The following is an 18713-nucleotide window of genomic DNA, read 5'->3' on the forward strand; positions in this document are numbered from 1 at the left end:
CCTGGTTCCTCCAGCTCTTTGGCTCTGATGCGCTGCTTGAACCAGCAGGAGGCAGAGGAAGGTGTCTGAGCAGTGAGGTGAGTCCTGGGCTGGCTGCTTCAGACCCTGCCCAGGCTCCTGCTCTGCGGCCCCTGCCTGCCTGTGACTGGGTGGGCCCTGCCAGCGACCCACAAGAGCTGCTGCTCCTGCAGCCGGCCATGGTGGTGTGTGGCTGTGCTGCTCTCTGGGGGATGTGGCTGTTGTTGCGGCTGGGCTCCCCCTCGGCTGCCTCAGTTCTACTCTGCCAGCAGCAGCAGCAGCCGCCGCCTCCGTGTGCTGTTTCCCAGTCCTCCTCCTGCAGTGAGTCTGGCCTCCCACGTGTTTTCCCTTCCCCTCGTCTGATCTTTGCCCTTTGTGCCTGTGGGCTGGCTGGCTGGCTGGCCTGTTTGGGGCTTGGACCCCATCTGCAGCCCCAGGCCTGCTCCTGCCCTGAGTTCCCCAGTCACTGGGGCCGACATGGTATCTTGGCTCCCTGCCTCTCCTGCCCCTCATCCTTGCCAAATGATTGCCAAGATGGGACCTGGCAAGGACCCGGAGGCCTCTCTGGTTCCCTGTGAGAGGGCTCTTACTGCAGCCAGGTGAGCATTAGTAGTAGCAGTAGCATTATTAGTATTAGATGAGACCTGCCCAGGTGGCCAACTGCAAACCGGCTCCTGGCGATGCCTTGGACACTAGAGAGTCTAGGAGGTGACTCGATGCCCTCAATCAGACGGGCATTAGTCCGGAAACGTACCAGCAGTGGTTCCATCAGGAGCAACCCCGCCTGGGGACAGGCCAAGGGCCATAGTGCAAAAATCACGAGCCTATCGCTGGCACGGGCTCGAACCCAGAAGTGGACGGGCGTGCAAGTGGCAGAGACAATGGTGTTGGAACAATGGATGCAGACCCTCCCCCTTGGCAGGGCAGGGGTGGGTGAGGCAGCACTGTCTGACCTCACCCCGAGGCCCTCTGCCTGAGGGAGGGCTACCTGGCAGTGCAAGCCCCGAAGCATGAGGCAGGAGAACGGAGGATAGTCCAGACCCAGAAGCCCAGGCAGAAGACGCCGTCTGCTAGCTGGACCCCCACTGCTCCAAGCAGGAAGCCAACCCCCATACGCCTGCAAATGGGGGATTAGATGGCAGCCAGCGAGCCTCCCCCTGGAGCACTGGAAGAGCCGTGGGCACCGGCCAACCCCAAGGAGAGAAGTCAGGGCAGAGGTAGCCCACCATAGAACGCTAGGACTAGAGGGGACCGCAAGAGGCCATCGAGTCCAGCCCCCTGCCCTCGTGGCAGGACCAAATACTGTCTAGACCATCCCCGACAGACGTCTGTCTAACCTGTTCTTAAACATCCCCAGAGATGGAGATTCCACAACCTCCCTTGGCAATTTATTCCACTGTTTGACCACCCTGACAGTTAGGAACTTTTTCCTAACGTCCAACCTCAACCTCCCTAGCTGCAGTTTAAGCCCATTGCCTCTTGTTCTATCCTCAGAGGCCAAGAAGAACAAGTTTTCTCCTTCCTCCTTAGGACACCCTTTTAGATACCCGAAAACCGCTGTCATGTCTCCCCTCAACCTTCTCTTTTCCAAACCGAACAAGCCCAATTCTTTCAGCCTTTCTTCATAGTTCATGTTGTCCAGACCTTTGATCATTCTTGTTGCTCTTTTCTGGACCCTTTTCAATTTCTCCACCTCTTGAACTGCAGCGCCTTTCGGGGCAGCTGTTATGAATGATGACCAGACGGGCACTTCTGCTGCCGTTGCCCATACAAGGGCCGCAGTGATGGCCAGGTGCTTGCAGTAGAGAGGGCCTGACGTGACAGCCAGGGCTTTGCTGATATGAAACAAAGCTAAAAGGCCTGAACAGTAAAGCTGAGAGCACCTTGGGCCTATACCCATGTAACAGAGCAAAGCTGTCAGCCCTGCTCACAAGAACGTGGCTGGCAAAGGACCAGATCCAAGGTACCGCGCGCTCCATGAGACACACAGAAACATTCCAGGGAGGTAACAGGACATCCTGCCTGGTACCAGTGCACGCTCCTCCCGTTAACGGGTGCATTCCGACCCAGGTTCTGCACAGGGCTAGGATGGCCGCACGATTTTGTTTTGATTGTATCACCATCTACAAGGTAGTGGGCGCCGTATGACTACATCAGCGTGTCAACGTACTGCAACTTGGGAAGGCCCCTGGCACACGTCAGAGACACATAACTTGGTTGTACCTGGGTGTCAAGGCATGGGTCAGAGGGGCTGCACCGAGCGACCTAGGAGGCGACGGACCCTCCATGCCGTCAACTGAGTCGCGTCAATTGTCACGAAGCACACCTGTACCAATCTACCTGTTAAGCTCTAACCGAGGCCTTCCAGGGCGTTGGAGCCCACGCGCTGTTTGACGATAACCCTGGTTCCACTTCCTTCGTACCTCGCTTCATTTCTGGTTCATGGGGGCTCAGATGACTGCAGTGTCAGCGAACGGCAGAGCCTACACGGCTGTCCAGAGAGAGCACACGCACGCAGCCGAAGGTTATCAATGCAGAAGGGAGCAGAACAGATGCCCGGACGCCACACTGGTGACAGCATCTCACTACCCTGTTGAACCCGGCGGCTGATCTGGCGAGTAAGCAAGCTGTCTCCTGTAGGAATCGTGTTGCAACACAACAAAACTCAAAGCTAGGAAATTCCCTGTATAGTCTCTCCCTTAAAATCACCACAGAATTTGATGAAACGTGGACCCACTGGATTGCCAGCTAGGTGGTCCATGTCAATTTAAAAAAGGAAGCAGGGACACTTGGACTGGCCTGTGGGAAGCAATGATAGAAACTGAAGCTCTAAAGCGCAGAAACAAAAACAAAAAGATCCAGAACTTTGCGAATGATGGAATGGGCTGTGAGATGGCTTATGCAACATACCACTCTGTCTGGCTTTTTCTCCCCTTTGCACGGGAGGCCGAGAGAGAGGGGGTAACACAGGTAATAAATCACTGCGAAGTGCTAACCCTGCAGGCTGGGTCTGCAAACACTCCACACCGAGAACATCTTCCTCCTTGAACTGATTGAAAACAGCGGTTAAGAACTTGTAAAATTAAAAATGAAGGTGCCATCCCGTTACTAAGCAACAGACTGCTGCCGTTTTTACAATGCCGGCAGAGTAGGGACAGAAATGGAAACAGGCGGCCTTAGCCGAATTCAAAGCTCAGACTTGGGACAATTGTAATTGGATGCTGCGTGGGGGACATGTGGCATGAGCCAGATGGACTATCCTCCATTGACCGCTGGGCACAGGCTACTCCACTGAAAACCACCACGTTAAGATAAGAACCAGGTTTTGGAAAAATCTCTGCCAAAACCAGGTCAATTCCTGTTAAAATGGGAAGCACCTGGGGAAGGAGAGAGTCAGCCTCCTTGCAGTTACCACCCCAACTTACTCCTGAGGGATCCCCTGTAAAATGACCATTAAAAGATATCAACCAAACTGCCCAGGAGGAAGGGGGTGTCTTTAAAGAAGGTTAGTTAGAAGGGGGAATACGGTAACAGAGTGTTTGATAAATAAGTCAAGGGCACCTCGAGCCAGAGGGTTAAGAGACACGCTCGATGCTTTAGATAATGAATTGACTGCTTTAGGTCTCCCCTCCCTCGAAAATTGTGATGAGTTTTGGTAGGGTTGCATGAAGGCGCACAACTATTAAAGACAGTAGAAATGAGGAGCGCCCAGAAACCAATGTTGCACAAGCTTTATTGGGACCCTTAAGCAGCCAACCTCTGAGTTTTGATACTAACGTCGCTCAAATGGTTAAATGTGTAGCTCAAAGGCAGTTTAAATTAATCTGGTGCAACTGCTACTCCGAAAGGAGAACCGCCTGCCAAACATACTTTAGGATAAGAGGGGAGAGTAATATCATGCATTTAAGAGACAGGGTGCTGGGATCACTGCCCCCAGAGCAATGGAATGAGTGAACGTGTATGGAGAATGGAAGCAAATCTCTGTCTTGGAGTGTCCGGATGGAAAAGGTGGAAACGGTTTTTAAGCAACCCCTGTGGCTGAGTTAAAAACAGAGTTGTAACAGTGGGGAACAGAGCCCAGGGTTGGAAAGGTCACCGAATGGCAAGAGGCAGAGGAATGAGTCGAAAGAATGAGTGGGTGCTGCCTGAAATGTTACAACAGGAGAGAGAGACTCTGCAGGCACGCGTGATTAGCAAGAAATCTACAAAGTCGGTGGAATAAGCTGTAATGAAAGTTGCTGAAGTGCATATGTTGGCCTCTGGGCTGTGCGTGCGCGCTCTAGCGGGGAGAGAAAATGTAACTGGAGCAGACTCTGTCAGATGATTGGGAATAAATTTTAGATTTTCCAAATACGTGTACTAAATTCTTACTGCAACAAGAAAAGCGATAATGCAACTCAATGGGACTTGCTACTCAGCCTGTAAAAGCAATAAAATTGAAACACACCTTCCCCCACTGCCCCTGCAGGCCGGGAGGGTTGGAACACACAGATTTGTCATCTGTGCTAATTTCCACTTTGTATAGGACTCCTCTTTGACTCTGAGATCACGCAGGATCTCCTGGGGAAGCCAAGGCGGTCTTTTCCCGTGCTTTTCTCTCTCTCGCCTATGCGGTGATATGAACGCTTTTGAGTGCTTTAATAATGTCCCATTGAAAAACCGCCAACTCTCTCCACTTGTTTTTTCTGAGTCTTGCCTGCCAGGGGACCTCACCTACCAGCTCTCCGAGCTCATCAAAATCTGCCTTCCTGAAATCCATTGGCTCTATTTTGCTGTTCTCCCTCTCGCCATTCCTTCGAATCATGAGCTCCGATTTCACGGTCACTTTCTCCCGAGCTGCCTTCCACTTTCACATTCTCAACCGGCTCCTCCTCATTTGTTAAAATCAACCCTAGGACGGCTTCTCCCCTATTACCTTTCTCCACCTTCTGAAATAAATTGTCCTCTGGGCAGTCCCAGAACTTTCTCTGTGTTAGCTTCCCAACATAGGTTTGGATGGTTGAAGTCCCCCGTCACCAGCAAATCCTGTGCTTTGGATGATGCTGTTAGTTGTTTAGACAAAGCCTCGCCCACCTCCTCTACCTGGCGAGGTGGGCTGTAGTGGACCCTAGCGTGATGTCACGTTTTTTACCCCTTTTAACCTAACTCAAAGTCTCTCAACACATCCATTTCCTATGTCCATCTCCACCTCTGTCCAGCTGTGCGCATTTTTAATATACTAGCAGGAGTTGCCACTTAGTGGGGGGTTGGGGTGGAGAGATCCCTGCAGCAGGAGGGGGGTGGGTAGGGGCGACTGGTGCCTGACTACAGTGGGATGCTCAAGGAGACAGGCTGGTGGCCAGCTGGGCAGGCTGCAGTCGGTGGGGGCAGTGGGAGGGAGGACAGAGGTGTAAGGGGAAGTGGGGAAGGCACTGGGGAGGCTGCAGTCAGGGGACTATACAAACTGACAGCCGTGGGAGGGACGGACGCCTCTCCTTTCATAACAGTATAGGTAAGGCAACACCTCCTGCCTGTTGGCCCGGCCTGTCCTTCCTGAGTCAGCTGTACCCGTCTATACCAATATTCCCATCTCGTACTGTCCCACCTAGTCTCTGGGATACCAGTTATGTCCCAGCTGCGTTTACTTATTAGGATTTCAAGTTCTTCCTGCTTATTGCCCATATTTCTTGCATTGGTATGTAGGGATCTAAGAAACTGATTTGCTTTTGCCTCCCAATTCTGCCTAGTTCCTCTTTCTTTCCATGATCCCTCCCACTTCCAACCCAGCTCCCAGGTTTTCCGCTTACCTGGGAGCTTTGGTCACCCGTCCCCGTCGAACCCTCCTCACTAGGTTAGCCAGTCTGATCCAAATACACTTTTCCCCTTCCTCGAAAGGTGACCCCCATCCCTGCTTAGCCATCCTTCAGGCAACAGCCTCCTGTGGTTGAGGAAGCCAAAGCCTTCCTGGTGACACCATCCTGGCAGCCAGGCCTTCACCTCCAGGATGCACCTGTCTGCTTGGGCCCCTGCCTTTGACAGAACGGACTGGGGAGAACACCACCAGCGCCCCCAACTCCTTCAGCCGCACTCCCAGAGGCCTGTAGTCGTGCGCGGTCGCTCAGGGTTACGCCTTGCCGTGTCATTTGTGCCCGAGCGGATGAGCAGCAGGGGGTGGTAGTCGGCAGGCCGGCTATCAGGAGGCCGGATAATCCTTCACAATGCCTCTGTAACATCTCAGACACGGGCTCCTGGCAGGCAGCCTGCCTCCGGAGAGGGCACGTCAGGGCGACAGAGGGGGGCCTCCTTCCCCCTCAGAGAGTCTCTGACCACCACCCCCTTCGTTTCCTCCTTGTAATAGTGACAGTGGATCTCCCAGCCTTAGGGCGCACACGGCTTCTCTCCTTCTGCTGCAGGGGGTGATTCCTTATCTCCTGTATCCAGGATGGCGTAACGGTTTCCCGGTACCACGGTGGGAGGGTGGGGAGCAGGAGTGGGGCACTGCCTGCCTCCAGAAATGACCGGCTGCTAACATACCGCCCCCCAGCCATCTCCTGCTCCCCCACCAGTGGTCTGTCAGCACTCTTGTGGTGGGACAGTCACCTTGGTCTCAGCTGCCTCCACACGACTAGCGTCCAGGCGTCGCTCGTGGTTGGGATATTCCTAAGCCCAGCAAAGCTACACCAGGGTCTGGGGAGAGGCGTCCCTGGCTAGAAGGTCTGTCTGACTACAGGCACAGGCGGAGGGTGTTGCACGTCCTCCTAACCCCAGCAGGAATCCCCCATCACACTTCATCTTCAACTCCCCTGACTGCAGCCCCCTGCTTGCTCTGCCTCTGGCTTTTAAAGCCTGCTCGCCCAGGTCAGCTCTGCCCCCTCGTCAGCTGCACCAGGGAGAGCTGACCCAACCCTCCCAGACACACAAGCCCCCTTGCCACAGGAACTGACACCCAGCACAGGTCAACTCACCCTCGCCAAAAGCCAGCGTGCGCGCTCGGGGGCTCCCGGCTCACACTAGCACGGGGAAAGGCAAGGCCCCTCACGGAGCAAAGGGAGCTGCCGTGGGATCACGCCCACACGCTTCCGCTGCCCCCAGCGTTCTCAGCCGACAGCAGCTTGCTGCCTTCCTCGCGAGGGGGCTCCTCGGGCCCCGCCAGGAGGCCACGTGTCCCGGGGGTGGAGACGTCCTGCCTGAGCGCCTCTGTCACAGTGCCCATCTCGTGGCACGGGGGGGGAGGTTCCCTTGCTGCCCCAGAGGCTGGGCTGGGGTCACCAAAGTCAGTGACCCTCTGACGCCGGCCGGCAGGACTGGCCCAGCCCCACTCTGCCCCCGATGTGTCCCACACTGTGCGCTCCAGGAGGTTACAGCTGCCCTGTCTCCGGCCTCTGGGGCTGTTCTCAGGCCAGGTGTCCCCACCTGCCTGCCACGCCCTGGCTCTCTGGTGCTTGGGGTCAGGCCCCTGCCCCAGGAAGCTCCCACCCATCACTTTAAACCTCCCCTCTCAGCTGCTGGATCACTCAGCACCAGAGGAGCTGTGTCCCCCCCACGTTTTCCCGCCCATGGCTGGCCCCCATACAAACCGGCTGGACGCTTTCCCGCCTCCTGAGGACGAGGAGCCCTGGCGGGCCGGCCTGTGCCCTGCCTAGCTCCCAGGGCCCAGCAGGAGTTAGAGTGGGCTGGGCTCTTTCGCAGAGTGTGGACCACTCAGTTCTCAGCCATCCCTGGCACCTGTTCGTTCTGTGCGGGACGGAGACCCAGGGCACAGGCCTGCCTGCGCCAGGCTAGAGCCCCTCTTCCGCCTCCGCCAGGACCCCCTGCGGAGATTCCCACTGCAGTTGATTTACGCATTGCCCAGATGTGCCCCGGCCGTGTCTTCAGACCCCCTTGTCGGGCACCTTCTCCCCCTGCTAAAGGCGACCAACCCTCAGCCTCGACAAAGCTACACGCGACGGTTAGAAAGAGCCGGCTGGGAAGAAGAGAACTGTCCGCGGGACCTCAGAGGGAGCCTGGAGACCACGGCACACGCGACGCATCCTCGTCCGGATGGGCAAAGCAGAATGGTCAGGAAACCGCGGTTAGCCCACTGCATGTTTTCGCCCCGCGGTTTTCCAGGATGGTAAGTAAACCTCCTCCCGTACGCAGGCGCCACGCAGGGGAACGACGCGCGAGCCGCCAGCCGGCAGCCCGGATGCCTCCGGCCTTGGCACGCCGGTTGCAGCAGCTAGCAATGGAAGCAGGGCCCCCGAGCGGCGAGGAGGCAGAGCCACGCGCTCCCAGGAGATGGCGGAGCACCACCCTGGCCCCGTGGGAACGTCGGGACTGTGGACCATATGACACTGCAGCCGCTACGGGAAGCAAAGCGTAGAGCCGCAGCAGCAGGCAGCGCCTCCGGTGTAAAGCAGGAGCCCCCCGCGACGCTGGGGTACGTGCAGGGACCCCCACGGGGAACAGGTGCCGAGCGGCTCTCAGATGTAATAGATTTGTGCCCCCCAGCCCTGAACCAAGGACATGCTAGAATACCTGCTGCACAGACAGGGAGCAGGGCACAGCGCGTCTGAGTGACTTGCCCAGGGTCACAAGGGACGTCCGTGTCAGGGCAGCAAATCGACGGCCGGACTCCGGAGCCCAAGTTCCGTGCCTAAATGCAGGACGTGCTCACCTCGCGCAGGGCACGAACTGCCTCATCCACTCTCCCTCGGCCCCGGAGCCCAGCCCCTCTCATGGCAGGAGCCAGCACGTCACAGGCAGGAACGGACTCCGGGAACGCACCCTCCTCCCAGGGGTGCGGCACGCTGGCCCCAGGGGTGCCCTGCAGGCACTCCCAGCAGCCGGCCCCAGCCCCACAGCTCTGGTACCTGCTGTTCCTGCCAGCCCCCCTCCACTCACACCTCTGGCCAAGGCAGAACATGGCCAGGATGGTGGGAAGCACACGGAGACCTGGGCCGTGGGAAGAGCAACACCACTGCCGTGTTCCTGAACCTGCTTCCCCTGGGAGGGGCCGTGGAGGGGAGAGTCTCTCACAGGGGAGCCAGTGATTCCTGGGGCTCACACCCCTGACACTGGGGACAGGGGCAGGGAGGGACCCTGAACCAAACCCAACCCAGCCGCTGCGGAGCCCACACAGCCTCTGACACCCCCGGGGACAGGACTCCTCACCCAGCCAGCGCACGGTCTGGTAATTCTCCTGCATCACCTCCCTGTAGAGGGCTCTCTGCCCCGGGGCCAGCAGCCCCCATTCCTCCTGGGAGAAGCACACAGACACCTCCTCCAAGGTCACCGGCTCCGCCACCGCCATGTCCTCGCTCTGTCTCTGCAGGGCCGGGGCTGCTCTGGAGCCAGACGTGGGGGCTCTGGGCCTGGCAGGGGAGAAGAACAACGGAGACATTTCAGACAGGGCTGGAAGCCGCTCTGCGCCCCGGGCTCCCCACACTCGCTCCCTGGGGCAGACGTGCTGCACACGCACATTTGGGGAAACGCTCGAGTCTCACAGAACCACCTCGCACAAGTCAGATCCCACATCCGTCCTCGTTTCTCTCCGGACACGGCCTGAGTTCCAGCACTGCTGCACCATTCCAATGGGATTCGGTTCTGAGCGCCCTGTGTGTCTGAGAAACAAGCTGCATATTCAGCTGGCTGAGTATGGATGTGGGGGTCTGAGTTTAGGTCTGAAGAAGTGGGTCTGTCCCACAAAAGTGCACCTAATAAATTATTTTGTTAGTCTTTGAAGGGCTACTTGACTGCTTTCATGTTATGCTAAGAAAATGTGTGTCTTACAGTCACATGGGGAAACTAAATCTGGTCATGTCAGCAAGGTGCCTCAGAGTCTTGCAAAAAGAAACAATAATAAATTTAAAACCCCTGAGTGTTTTGGCAGCACACAACTGTAGAACTAGCAGAGTGAAGAACACCAGTGAAATGTATCACAACAACAGATGTAACATACGTAAAAGCGCTACGATATTGAAAGCACACAGTTAAAAGTTAAGTATCGGAGGGGTAGCTGTGTTAGTCTGGATCTGTAACAGCAACAAAGGGGCCTGTGGCACCTGATAGACTAACAGAAAAGTTTTGAGCATGAGCTTTCGTGAGCACAGAGCACAGACATGCAGCATCTGATGCAGTGAGTCTGTGCTCACGAAAGCTCATGCTCAAAACTTTCCTGTTAGTCTATCAGGTGCCACAGGCCCCTTCGTTGCAGTTAAAAGTTAAGGAAAGGGATAGAAAACTTGACATTTACATGTGGCATAAAGTAACAGAGGAGCAAAGTGTGTACTTCAGTGTGTGCAGAATCACAGAGCTGGAAGAGACCTTTGGGGTCAACAAGTCCAACCCGCTGCTCAAAGAAGGGCCAATCCCAACTAAATCACCCCAGGCAGGACTGAAAAACCTCGAGGGATGGAGGTTCCACCACCTCCCTAGGGAACACATCCCAGTGCTTCACCGCCCGCCTGGCTCCAGATGGGGAGCAACTTGCGGAAATAAGGACTTTTAGTAAGTTTTCAGTGACAAAAGGATCTCGGTGCTTTTGCCTTTGCCAATCTGGCCAGCAGAGAATAGTCAGCAGCCAAAATCTACACACGCCGCCGGTGCTGTGACGAAGCTCTTGGGATAGGAAGGCAAAATACCGTTCCCCAGCCACTGACTCAAGCCACGTCCGCACTGCAGGATTCGTCAGATATAAATTACTCACTTCTGAAAGGAGCAATCCCACTGCAGGCCCATTTCCAAATGGTGCGCTCAGTCCAGAGAGACAATTTCAGAACAAGAGCAATGATGAGACGCCTCCCTGGAGGCCAACTCAGTCAATGCAGCGGTCGATGGCTCAGTATCGGGATGGCGGACGGCTTCAAGCCGAGTGCCGCAAGGCTCGGTTCTGGGGCCGGTGTTGTTCAACATCTTTATTAATGACCTGAACGAGGGACTGGATTGCACCCTCGGCAAGTTTGCAGACAACGCTAAGACGGGGAGAGGCAGATAAGTTGGAGGGTAGGGATGGGATCCAGAGTGACCTGGATAAATTGGAGGATTGGGCCAAAAGAAATCTGATGAAACCTAACCCTAAGCTGATGCGGTTCAACAAGGAGAAGTGCAGAGTCCTGCACCTGGGGCGGAAGAATCCCAAGCATTGTTACAGGCTGGGGACCGACTGGCTCAGCAGCAGTACGATGGAAAGGGACCGAGGGGTTACGGTGGATGAAAGGCTGGGTATGAGTAAACCGTGCGCCCTTGTAGCCAAGAAGGCTAACGGCATATACTAGGGTGCATTAGGAGGAGCATTTCGAGCAGATCTAGAGAAGTTATTATTCCTCTTTATTCGGCACTGGTGAGGCCACATCTGGAATACTGTGTCCAGTTTTGGGTCCCCCAGTATAAAAAGGATGTGGATTTGCTGGAGCAGGTTCAGCGAAGGGCAACAAAAAATGATTGAGGGTCTGGAGCGCAAGACCTATGAGGGGAGGCTGAGGGATTTGGGCTTGTTCAGTTTACAGAAGGGAAGACTGAGGGGTGATTTAATAGCAGCCTTCAACTCCCTGCAGGGGAGCCCTAAAGCGGAGCGAGAGGCTGTTCTCGGCGGTGACAGAGGGCAGAACAAGGAGCGATGGTCTGAAGCTACCGGGGAGAGGTGTAGGCTGGAGATCGGGCAAAGCGCTTTCCCCAGGCGGGTGGCGAAGCCCTGGGATGCGTTACCCAGGGAGGCGGTGGATTCTCCACCCCCGGCGGTTTGCACACCCCGGCTGGACGCGGCCCTGGCTGGGATGGCTCGCGGGGGCCTGACCCTGCTTGGGGCGCGGGGGGGGGCTGAGGCCCCCTGCAGCCCCAGGCCCCAGGAGCGCACAGAGCCCGGCTGGCAGCTGCCGGAAGGTGCTGGATGGAGGAAAACCAGCGCAGAGCCGCCGGGAGCCCCCAGCCGGGGGGGGGGGGGGCGCAGCGCCGGGAACCCCCCCCCCAAATTCCTGCCAACAGTGCAGAGCCCCCAGCGTTACCCGGGCCCGATCCTGTCGGGCCCCCCGCAGCGTTACCCGGGCCCGATCCTGTCGGGCCCCGATCCTGCTGGGCCCTTCCCCCCACCCCGCGGCGTTTCCCGGGCCCGATCCTGGGCCCGATCCTGTTGGGCCCTTCCCCCCACCCCGCGGCGTTACCCGGGCCCGATCCTGTTGGGCCCCGATCCTGCTGGGCCCTTCCCCCCACCCCGCGGCGTTTCCCGGGCCCGATCCTGGGCCCGATCCTGTTGGGCCCTTCCCCCCACCCCGCGGCGTTACCCGGGCCCGATCCTGTTGGGCCCCGATCCTGCTGGGCCCTTCCCCCCACCCCGCGGCGTTTCCCGGGCCCGATCCTGGGCCCGATCCTGTTGGGCCCTTCCCCACCGCCGGCCCGACTCTGCCCTTGTCACCCCCGCTCGGAGGGGTCCGCTCGGCCCCTGCGCAGACCCCGCGATGGGCCCCACACACCTGAGGGCGGGGGGGGGGGGGGGTGGTCCCCGTCCGTCCGTCCGTCCGCCCCTCACCTGGGGCTCCAGCCGGCTCCGCCGCCGCTGCCCGGGGCGCAGGGAGCATGCGCGCCGCGCGGAGCATGCGCAGTACCGGCTGCTGGCGCGGCCGCCCGCGGGGCCGGAAGCGGCGGGCCGACGAGGGACAGGCAGCACAGCCGGCCAATCGGAGCGGGGCGGTGGGCGGGGTCCGAGAGGAGGCGGACACTTATTGGCCCCGGGGCGGGAGGGGCACTCAGAGGTGGGGCTCGCTCCAGGGGAGGGGGCGGGGCGGGAGAAGACAGGCCGTGGGGGGGCGGGGCTTAGGGAAAGGAGGGGGCGGGGGGGCAGCGCTGGGGAGGGGCCAGGCCAGGGGGGCACAGGGGGGGCCAGGCCGGGGGGGCACAGGGGCGCGGGTGGGCAGGCTAGGGGGGCACAGGGGAGGGGAGGGGGAGGGGGAGGGGGCGGGGGGGCCAGGCCAGGGGGGCATGGGGGGGGCTTAGGGCTGGGGAGGGGCCAGGCCAGGGGGGTACAGGGGCTGGGGGGGCCAGGCTAGGGGGCACAGGGGAGGGGAGGAGGGGGGCGGTGGGGCCAGGCCAGGGGGGTACAGGGGAGGGGAGGGGGCAGGGGGGGCATAGGGGGAGGGGCTTAGGGCTGGGGAGGGGCAGGCCAGGGGGGGCACAGGGGAGGGGCTGGGGAGGGGCCAGGCCAGGGTGGCGTAAGGGGGGGCCCCAGAGCTGGCACCCACCCGGGGCTAAGGCAGGCCTCGAGTCCCCAGGTAGAGTCTGTGTAATGGGCGCAGGGTCAAAACGCAGAGGTCTGGGCCCAGAACGTGTGTTCACCCCCTTCCCTACCACTCCGCCAGGCCGGTCGCCCCCCCAGGTGCCTGGTGCGAGACACAGGTCGCAAGGGGCACCCCCTCTTCTGAGCGGGACCACGACCGAGGCACTAGCTGAGGATTGTATGAACACCGAAGCTGCTGGGTCCGGAAAGTGGAAAATGAAGTAATTTGCCTTACCGGCTCCCTAACAAAAAAGGCAAAGAGAAGAGCACAGAATATGTATCTTCGTAAAAATACCATTTTGGGTGCGTGGCTTGGCTGGTGCTCTCAGCAACTGTGTGACACCCACCCAGAGACAACGCAAAGTCCTGGGGCACCTTATAGAGTAACAGATTTTGGAGCATAAACTTTCATGGGCAAAGACCCGCTTCGTCAGGTGGTTTTTGCCCGTGAAAGCTCATGCTTCAAAGCATCCGTTAGTCTATAAGCTGCCACAGGACTTCTCGGTGGCTTTGTGGCCTTAGACGAACACTGATATTTGGCACCAGGAAGGTTAAAGCCACGAGCTGGCTAAATGACCCCACTGTATGAATGTTAATTAAGGCCGTTCCTTATAAATATCTCGCACAGCCACACTGAAACACAAAGCTGTATTGTTAGCAAATTAGATGTGAACACTAATTGTGTCTGGATCTAGCATGTTAGACATTAGCCATGTCACTTGGGGATGTTAATTCCCTTTCATGTCTTAATGACATTGTGTTATGCTTGTTGCTGGTTCAGTTAACCCTAAGGTCAAAGATGGAAGATGGGGCAGGATGTCGTAAAACTCACATTGTCTTCAGTTTTAGGAATAATTAAAAAAGGGATAGAAAATAAGATGAAGAATATCTTACTTCCCCTGTATAAAACTATGGTACGCCCATGTCTTGAGTACTGCGTGCAGCTGTGGTCTCCTCACCTCAAAAAAGATATATTGGCATTAGAAAAGGTTCAGAAAAGGGCAACTAGAATGATTAAGGGTTTGGAACGGGTCCCATATGAGGAGAGGCGAGAGAGACTGGGATTTTTCAGTCTAGAAAAGAGGCGATTGAGGGGTGATATGACAGAGGTATATAAAATCATGAATGGTGTGGAGAAAGTGAACACGAAAAAGTTATTTACTTGTGCCCATAATATAAGAACTAGAGGACACCAAATGAGATTAATGGGTAGCAGGTTCAAAACTAATAAAAGAAAAAGCAGTCAAGTAGCACTTTAAAGACTAGCAAAATAGTTTATTAGGTGAGCTTTTGTGGGACAGACCCACTTCTTCAGACCATAGCCAGACCTGAAGAAGTGGGTCTGTCCCACGGAAGCTCACCTAATAAACTATTTTGCTAGTCTTTAAAGTGCTACTTGACTGCTTTTTGTTTTGATGGTGTATAGACTAGAACGGCTTCCTCTCTGTTACTAATAAAAGAAAGTTTTTCTCCACACAGCGCACAGTCGACCTGTGGAACTCCTCGCCAGAGGACGCTGTGAAGGCCAGGACTCTAACAGAGTTTAAAAAAGAGCTCAATAAATATCTGGAGGTTAGGACCATAGATGGCTATTAGCAAGGGGTAAGGTATGGTACCTAGCCTTTTGTTGAAGGCGGGATGGCAGGCGACAAATCGCTTGATCATTGTCTTCAGTTCACCTCCTCCGGGGCACCTGGCACTGGCCACTGTCAGCTGACAGGATACTGGGCTAGATGGACCTTTGGTCTGACCCAGTATGGCCGTTCTTATGTTTCACTTGCCTGTGGCACAATGGAATGCCCCGACTGACAGGAGAATACTGGGACGCTCCCTATTCACCTACGTAAGAGACAGGAGTATTTACATCAAAGCAGCGTGTGCATCACCTGTCTTCATCCCAGGACGGCCATTTGCGTTGTTCTGCTGGCCAGCGGCTGGGCCCGATCCTGGCATCCCGGATCTGCACAACCCCTTGCAGCCCACCCCTGCACAACCCACAGCCCTTGTGCAGGCCCGCGAAAGGCACCGGCGAGACTGCTGAGAGAAGTGGAGGGACAGGGATGAATTGAGCAGCTGCGCGTTCCTGCAAACCAACATAAAGGTTTCTCGCCCTTCATGCTTGCAGGGAAAAAAAAGGCTGAAAAGATGAAACTAAGGCAGCCCACAGATATGTTTTAAAAACTCCAACATTTTTGGCACACGAGTCACATGGCTTTGAATTCTCAGAGTTGTGGCTAGGGTATATTTGTGTTTGGTATGGGTGGGCCTCAGAAAACACTTCCCTAAAGGCTAGTGCGGGGCCTTCACGGAGTATGTGGACGGTTAGTTCTAGGCACAAGTGGCGAGATGCGGGGAAGGCTCCTGTGTGCTGCAAGGGGAGGTGCGGGTGGGAGTCCTCGCTGGAACAAAGACAACTGTAAGCGCACGGCTGACAGCTCGAGAAATCAGTCAGCCACGCTCCCACCATCACACAGAATAGGCCAGCCCATTGCAAAATCACAGTAAAAGTAGGGGTGATCGCTTGAACTATTTGCATAATTTAATATTAATAATTCATCTTAGAATCATAGAATCCTAGGGCTGGAAGGGACCTCGGGAGGTCATTCAGTCCAGCCCCCTGCCTAAAGCAGGATCAACCCCAACTAAAATCATCCCAGCCAGGACTCTGTCAAGTCGGAACTTGAAGACTCCAGGGATGGAGATTCCACCACCTCTCTCGGTAACACATTCCAGTGCTTCACCCTCCTGGGGCAACAGTTTTGCCTAATATCCACCCTATGCCTCCCACTATGTAACTTGAGACCATTGCTCCTTGTTCTGCCGTCTCTCACCACTGAAAACAGCCTCTCTCCAGTCAGTTGAAGGCTGCTATCAAATCACCCCTCTCTCTTCTTCTGCAAATTAAACAAGCCCAAATCCCTCAGCCTCTCCTCATAGGTCATGTGCTCCAGCCCCTTAATTGTTTTTGTCACCCTCTGCTGGACCCTCTCCAATGCATCCACATCCTTTTTGTAATGGGGAGGAGCAGAATTAGACACAATACTCCAGCTGTGGCTTCACCAGTGTCGATGAAATGGGAATAATACATTTAGCTTCTCCTTCAAGATGAATGCCCTGCTGGGTGCTCTACTGTAGTGCCAGTGACCGGAGATTTTGGCTCTTCCTTCTGCCGTGTGTGTCTGTTGGGTGCCAGCACAGTGCAGGCCCCTCAGATCCTTCTCTACCATCCCCGGCAGCAGACGGAGCTCCTTCTCTCTCCCCGTTAGGAAACAAAAAACAGAGATGGGTTAATTTCCCTGAGTTAAGTCAGACTTCCAAGTCTGAAGACCTGCCCTCCTTCCCGAGATAAAAGATTTTGTTCCCGTTGTCATCAGCCGGCCTCTCCTTTCCCCTCGCCACCGACTGCCACGAGGGGTAGCCCAGCGGACAAGCCCCACACTGCTGAAGATGCCAGCACCGCCTAAACAGGCGTGTTCTGAGCCTAGACAGAAACAGCCGGACCATTGGCACCAATCACGCCAACGTCAACTCGCAAGCACCAGCCGGCACGGACGCCACCCCCCTTGCACCTTGCAACCCCCAGCCATGAGCTCCCAGCCCCCCACCCCAAGACCCTCTGTATCTCCCAAGCCCTGAGTACCATCACACCTTGTCCTGACCCCCACCTCTTTCAACCCCCACCCTGACGCTGGAATCCCAGCCCCACACTGAGATCCCCGTATCGCCCCGACTCCTGCTCAGCCAATCAGCATTGAGCCTCTGCGGGGGGGGATTCTGAGGGATCCCCCCCAGCTGTGCATATGAGGGGAGGGGCTCGTGCTGTACGACCTGCGGGGGGGGGCAGTGTGGGATGGTATAATCTGGGGTTCACCCTCCAGAGAAGGTGTGCGCCTGAGAAACAGTGTCACCCGCATAAAACTCCCTCTCACTCGCACGCTCTAGAGACACACGCCTTCACCACTTCCTCGGGCTCAGGTGTAACCCCGTTAATTTAAATCCCCTCCACCCACCCACTTAGCCAAGTCCTGGGGCTCGGGGCCTGACTTCCTGGGGGTGGGTTGCGGGATCTTTTACCAGCGAAAAAGCCTCCCGCAGTACTACCCTTACGCTCTATTCACTGACAGTTCCAAGCAAGCAGGATACTCACACAATCCTGAGTGACACAGGGGAACTCCCCCGCATCAGCCAGGCAAGGGGGGTCTCCTCTGGATTCTAGCGACTGTCCACCATGGCCCTGCAGGGGACTTTCGGCAGCCCTGGTGTTACACTGCGTCCGGGAGGTGACTTCTTCTGCCAGGTCTTTATTACCCAACTAAATCAGACCCCACCGTCTTAATTGATTTCTCCCAAGCAACACCGATTACACCGCAGCTGGAAACAATTAAAAACCAAACAAATGGGGAAGGACAGAATGAGTATTCCACCACCCTGACGGCTGAGGAGGAGTTTCTTGCTGTCAAACGCAGGGCAGATGTCTATGCTACAGGGAACCAGGGGGATCTTCTGGGGTTCCATTTCACACATCTAGTGAGGACACCCTAAATCGAGCCATCAGGGCTCGCCAGTCGACCCCGGAACTCCTCAATCTCAGGCGGCGTAAGGGAGGTCGATGGGAGACATTCTCCCATTGGCGTCTCTCAGTGAGGACGCCCAGGTAAGTCAATCGTAGATAAGCCGATTCCAGCTATGCAACTGTGGATCTACAGTCGACATTAAGGTCTGGTGGAAACCTGGCCTAGGCTTGGGGTCATCTAAATTGGTGGATTTTTGGGGGGGCGGGGGGGAAACGCCTTTTTCCTGAACCCTGTCCCCCAAAGCGTTCATCCAGCCAAGCAGGGTAATCGGAGAGGAGTGAGCGTTTCCCTCAAAGTAATTCCTCCCGCTCTGCAGATGACTTTGGCGGTCGAAAAGGAAGGCGTGTGAACACAGCTGTTATTGGCTCATTTGAAGGCTCCCTTTGCAATGCTGTGCCTGCGAACGCTGCAAGTGAGAATGCTCCATTTCGCAACCCCGGGGCTGCGTTAAAGAGATTTTTCTAACATTACTTAGTTAGATGTTAGAGCGTTGAAATAAGTAATAGAGAAACAGATATGTTGGAGTAGATGCTTTCATGGGCAAAGACCCGCTTCATCGGATGCACGAGTGCGGGGGGTGGGGATGTCAGAGGAGTATTTAAAGAGGGGTCTCAGTCAAGGGGAGGGCCAGAGCTGACAAGGTCTATTCCGTCAGGGTGGATATGACCCATTATTGGCAGTTCATGGGGAGTTGTGGACATCAAGAGAGGAGAAAACAAGTCAGATCAGTCGGAGGGGCTGTGGCCCATTGTCAGATGCTAATGTGGAGGTGGAGAAACTGCTTTTGTAAAGGGGCAGCCACTCCCAATCTCAGTTTAGTCCTTGGTTGATGGAGTCAAGTTTGCAAATGAATTGCAGCTCAGAGATTTCTCTCTCCATTTTATTTCTGAAATGTC

General features: G+C 56.2%; 1 protein-coding gene across 1 annotated transcript in view; it reads right to left on the bottom strand.

The window, feature by feature from the left end:
• Positions 1-18713, bottom strand: part of LOC142024612 (uncharacterized) — a 74491-nt gene that overhangs the window by 23262 nt on the left and 32516 nt on the right. Inside the window, exon 15 of the mRNA XM_075016748.1 lies at positions 9151-9445. Coding sequence (XP_074872849.1) covers positions 9151-9445 — 295 coding nt within the window. The remainder of the gene's footprint in view (positions 1-9150; positions 9446-18713) is intronic.

This window comes from Carettochelys insculpta, chromosome 22, assembly GCF_033958435.1.
Source record: "Carettochelys insculpta isolate YL-2023 chromosome 22, ASM3395843v1, whole genome shotgun sequence".
Classification (NCBI taxonomy): Eukaryota; Metazoa; Chordata; order Testudines; family Carettochelyidae; genus Carettochelys; species Carettochelys insculpta.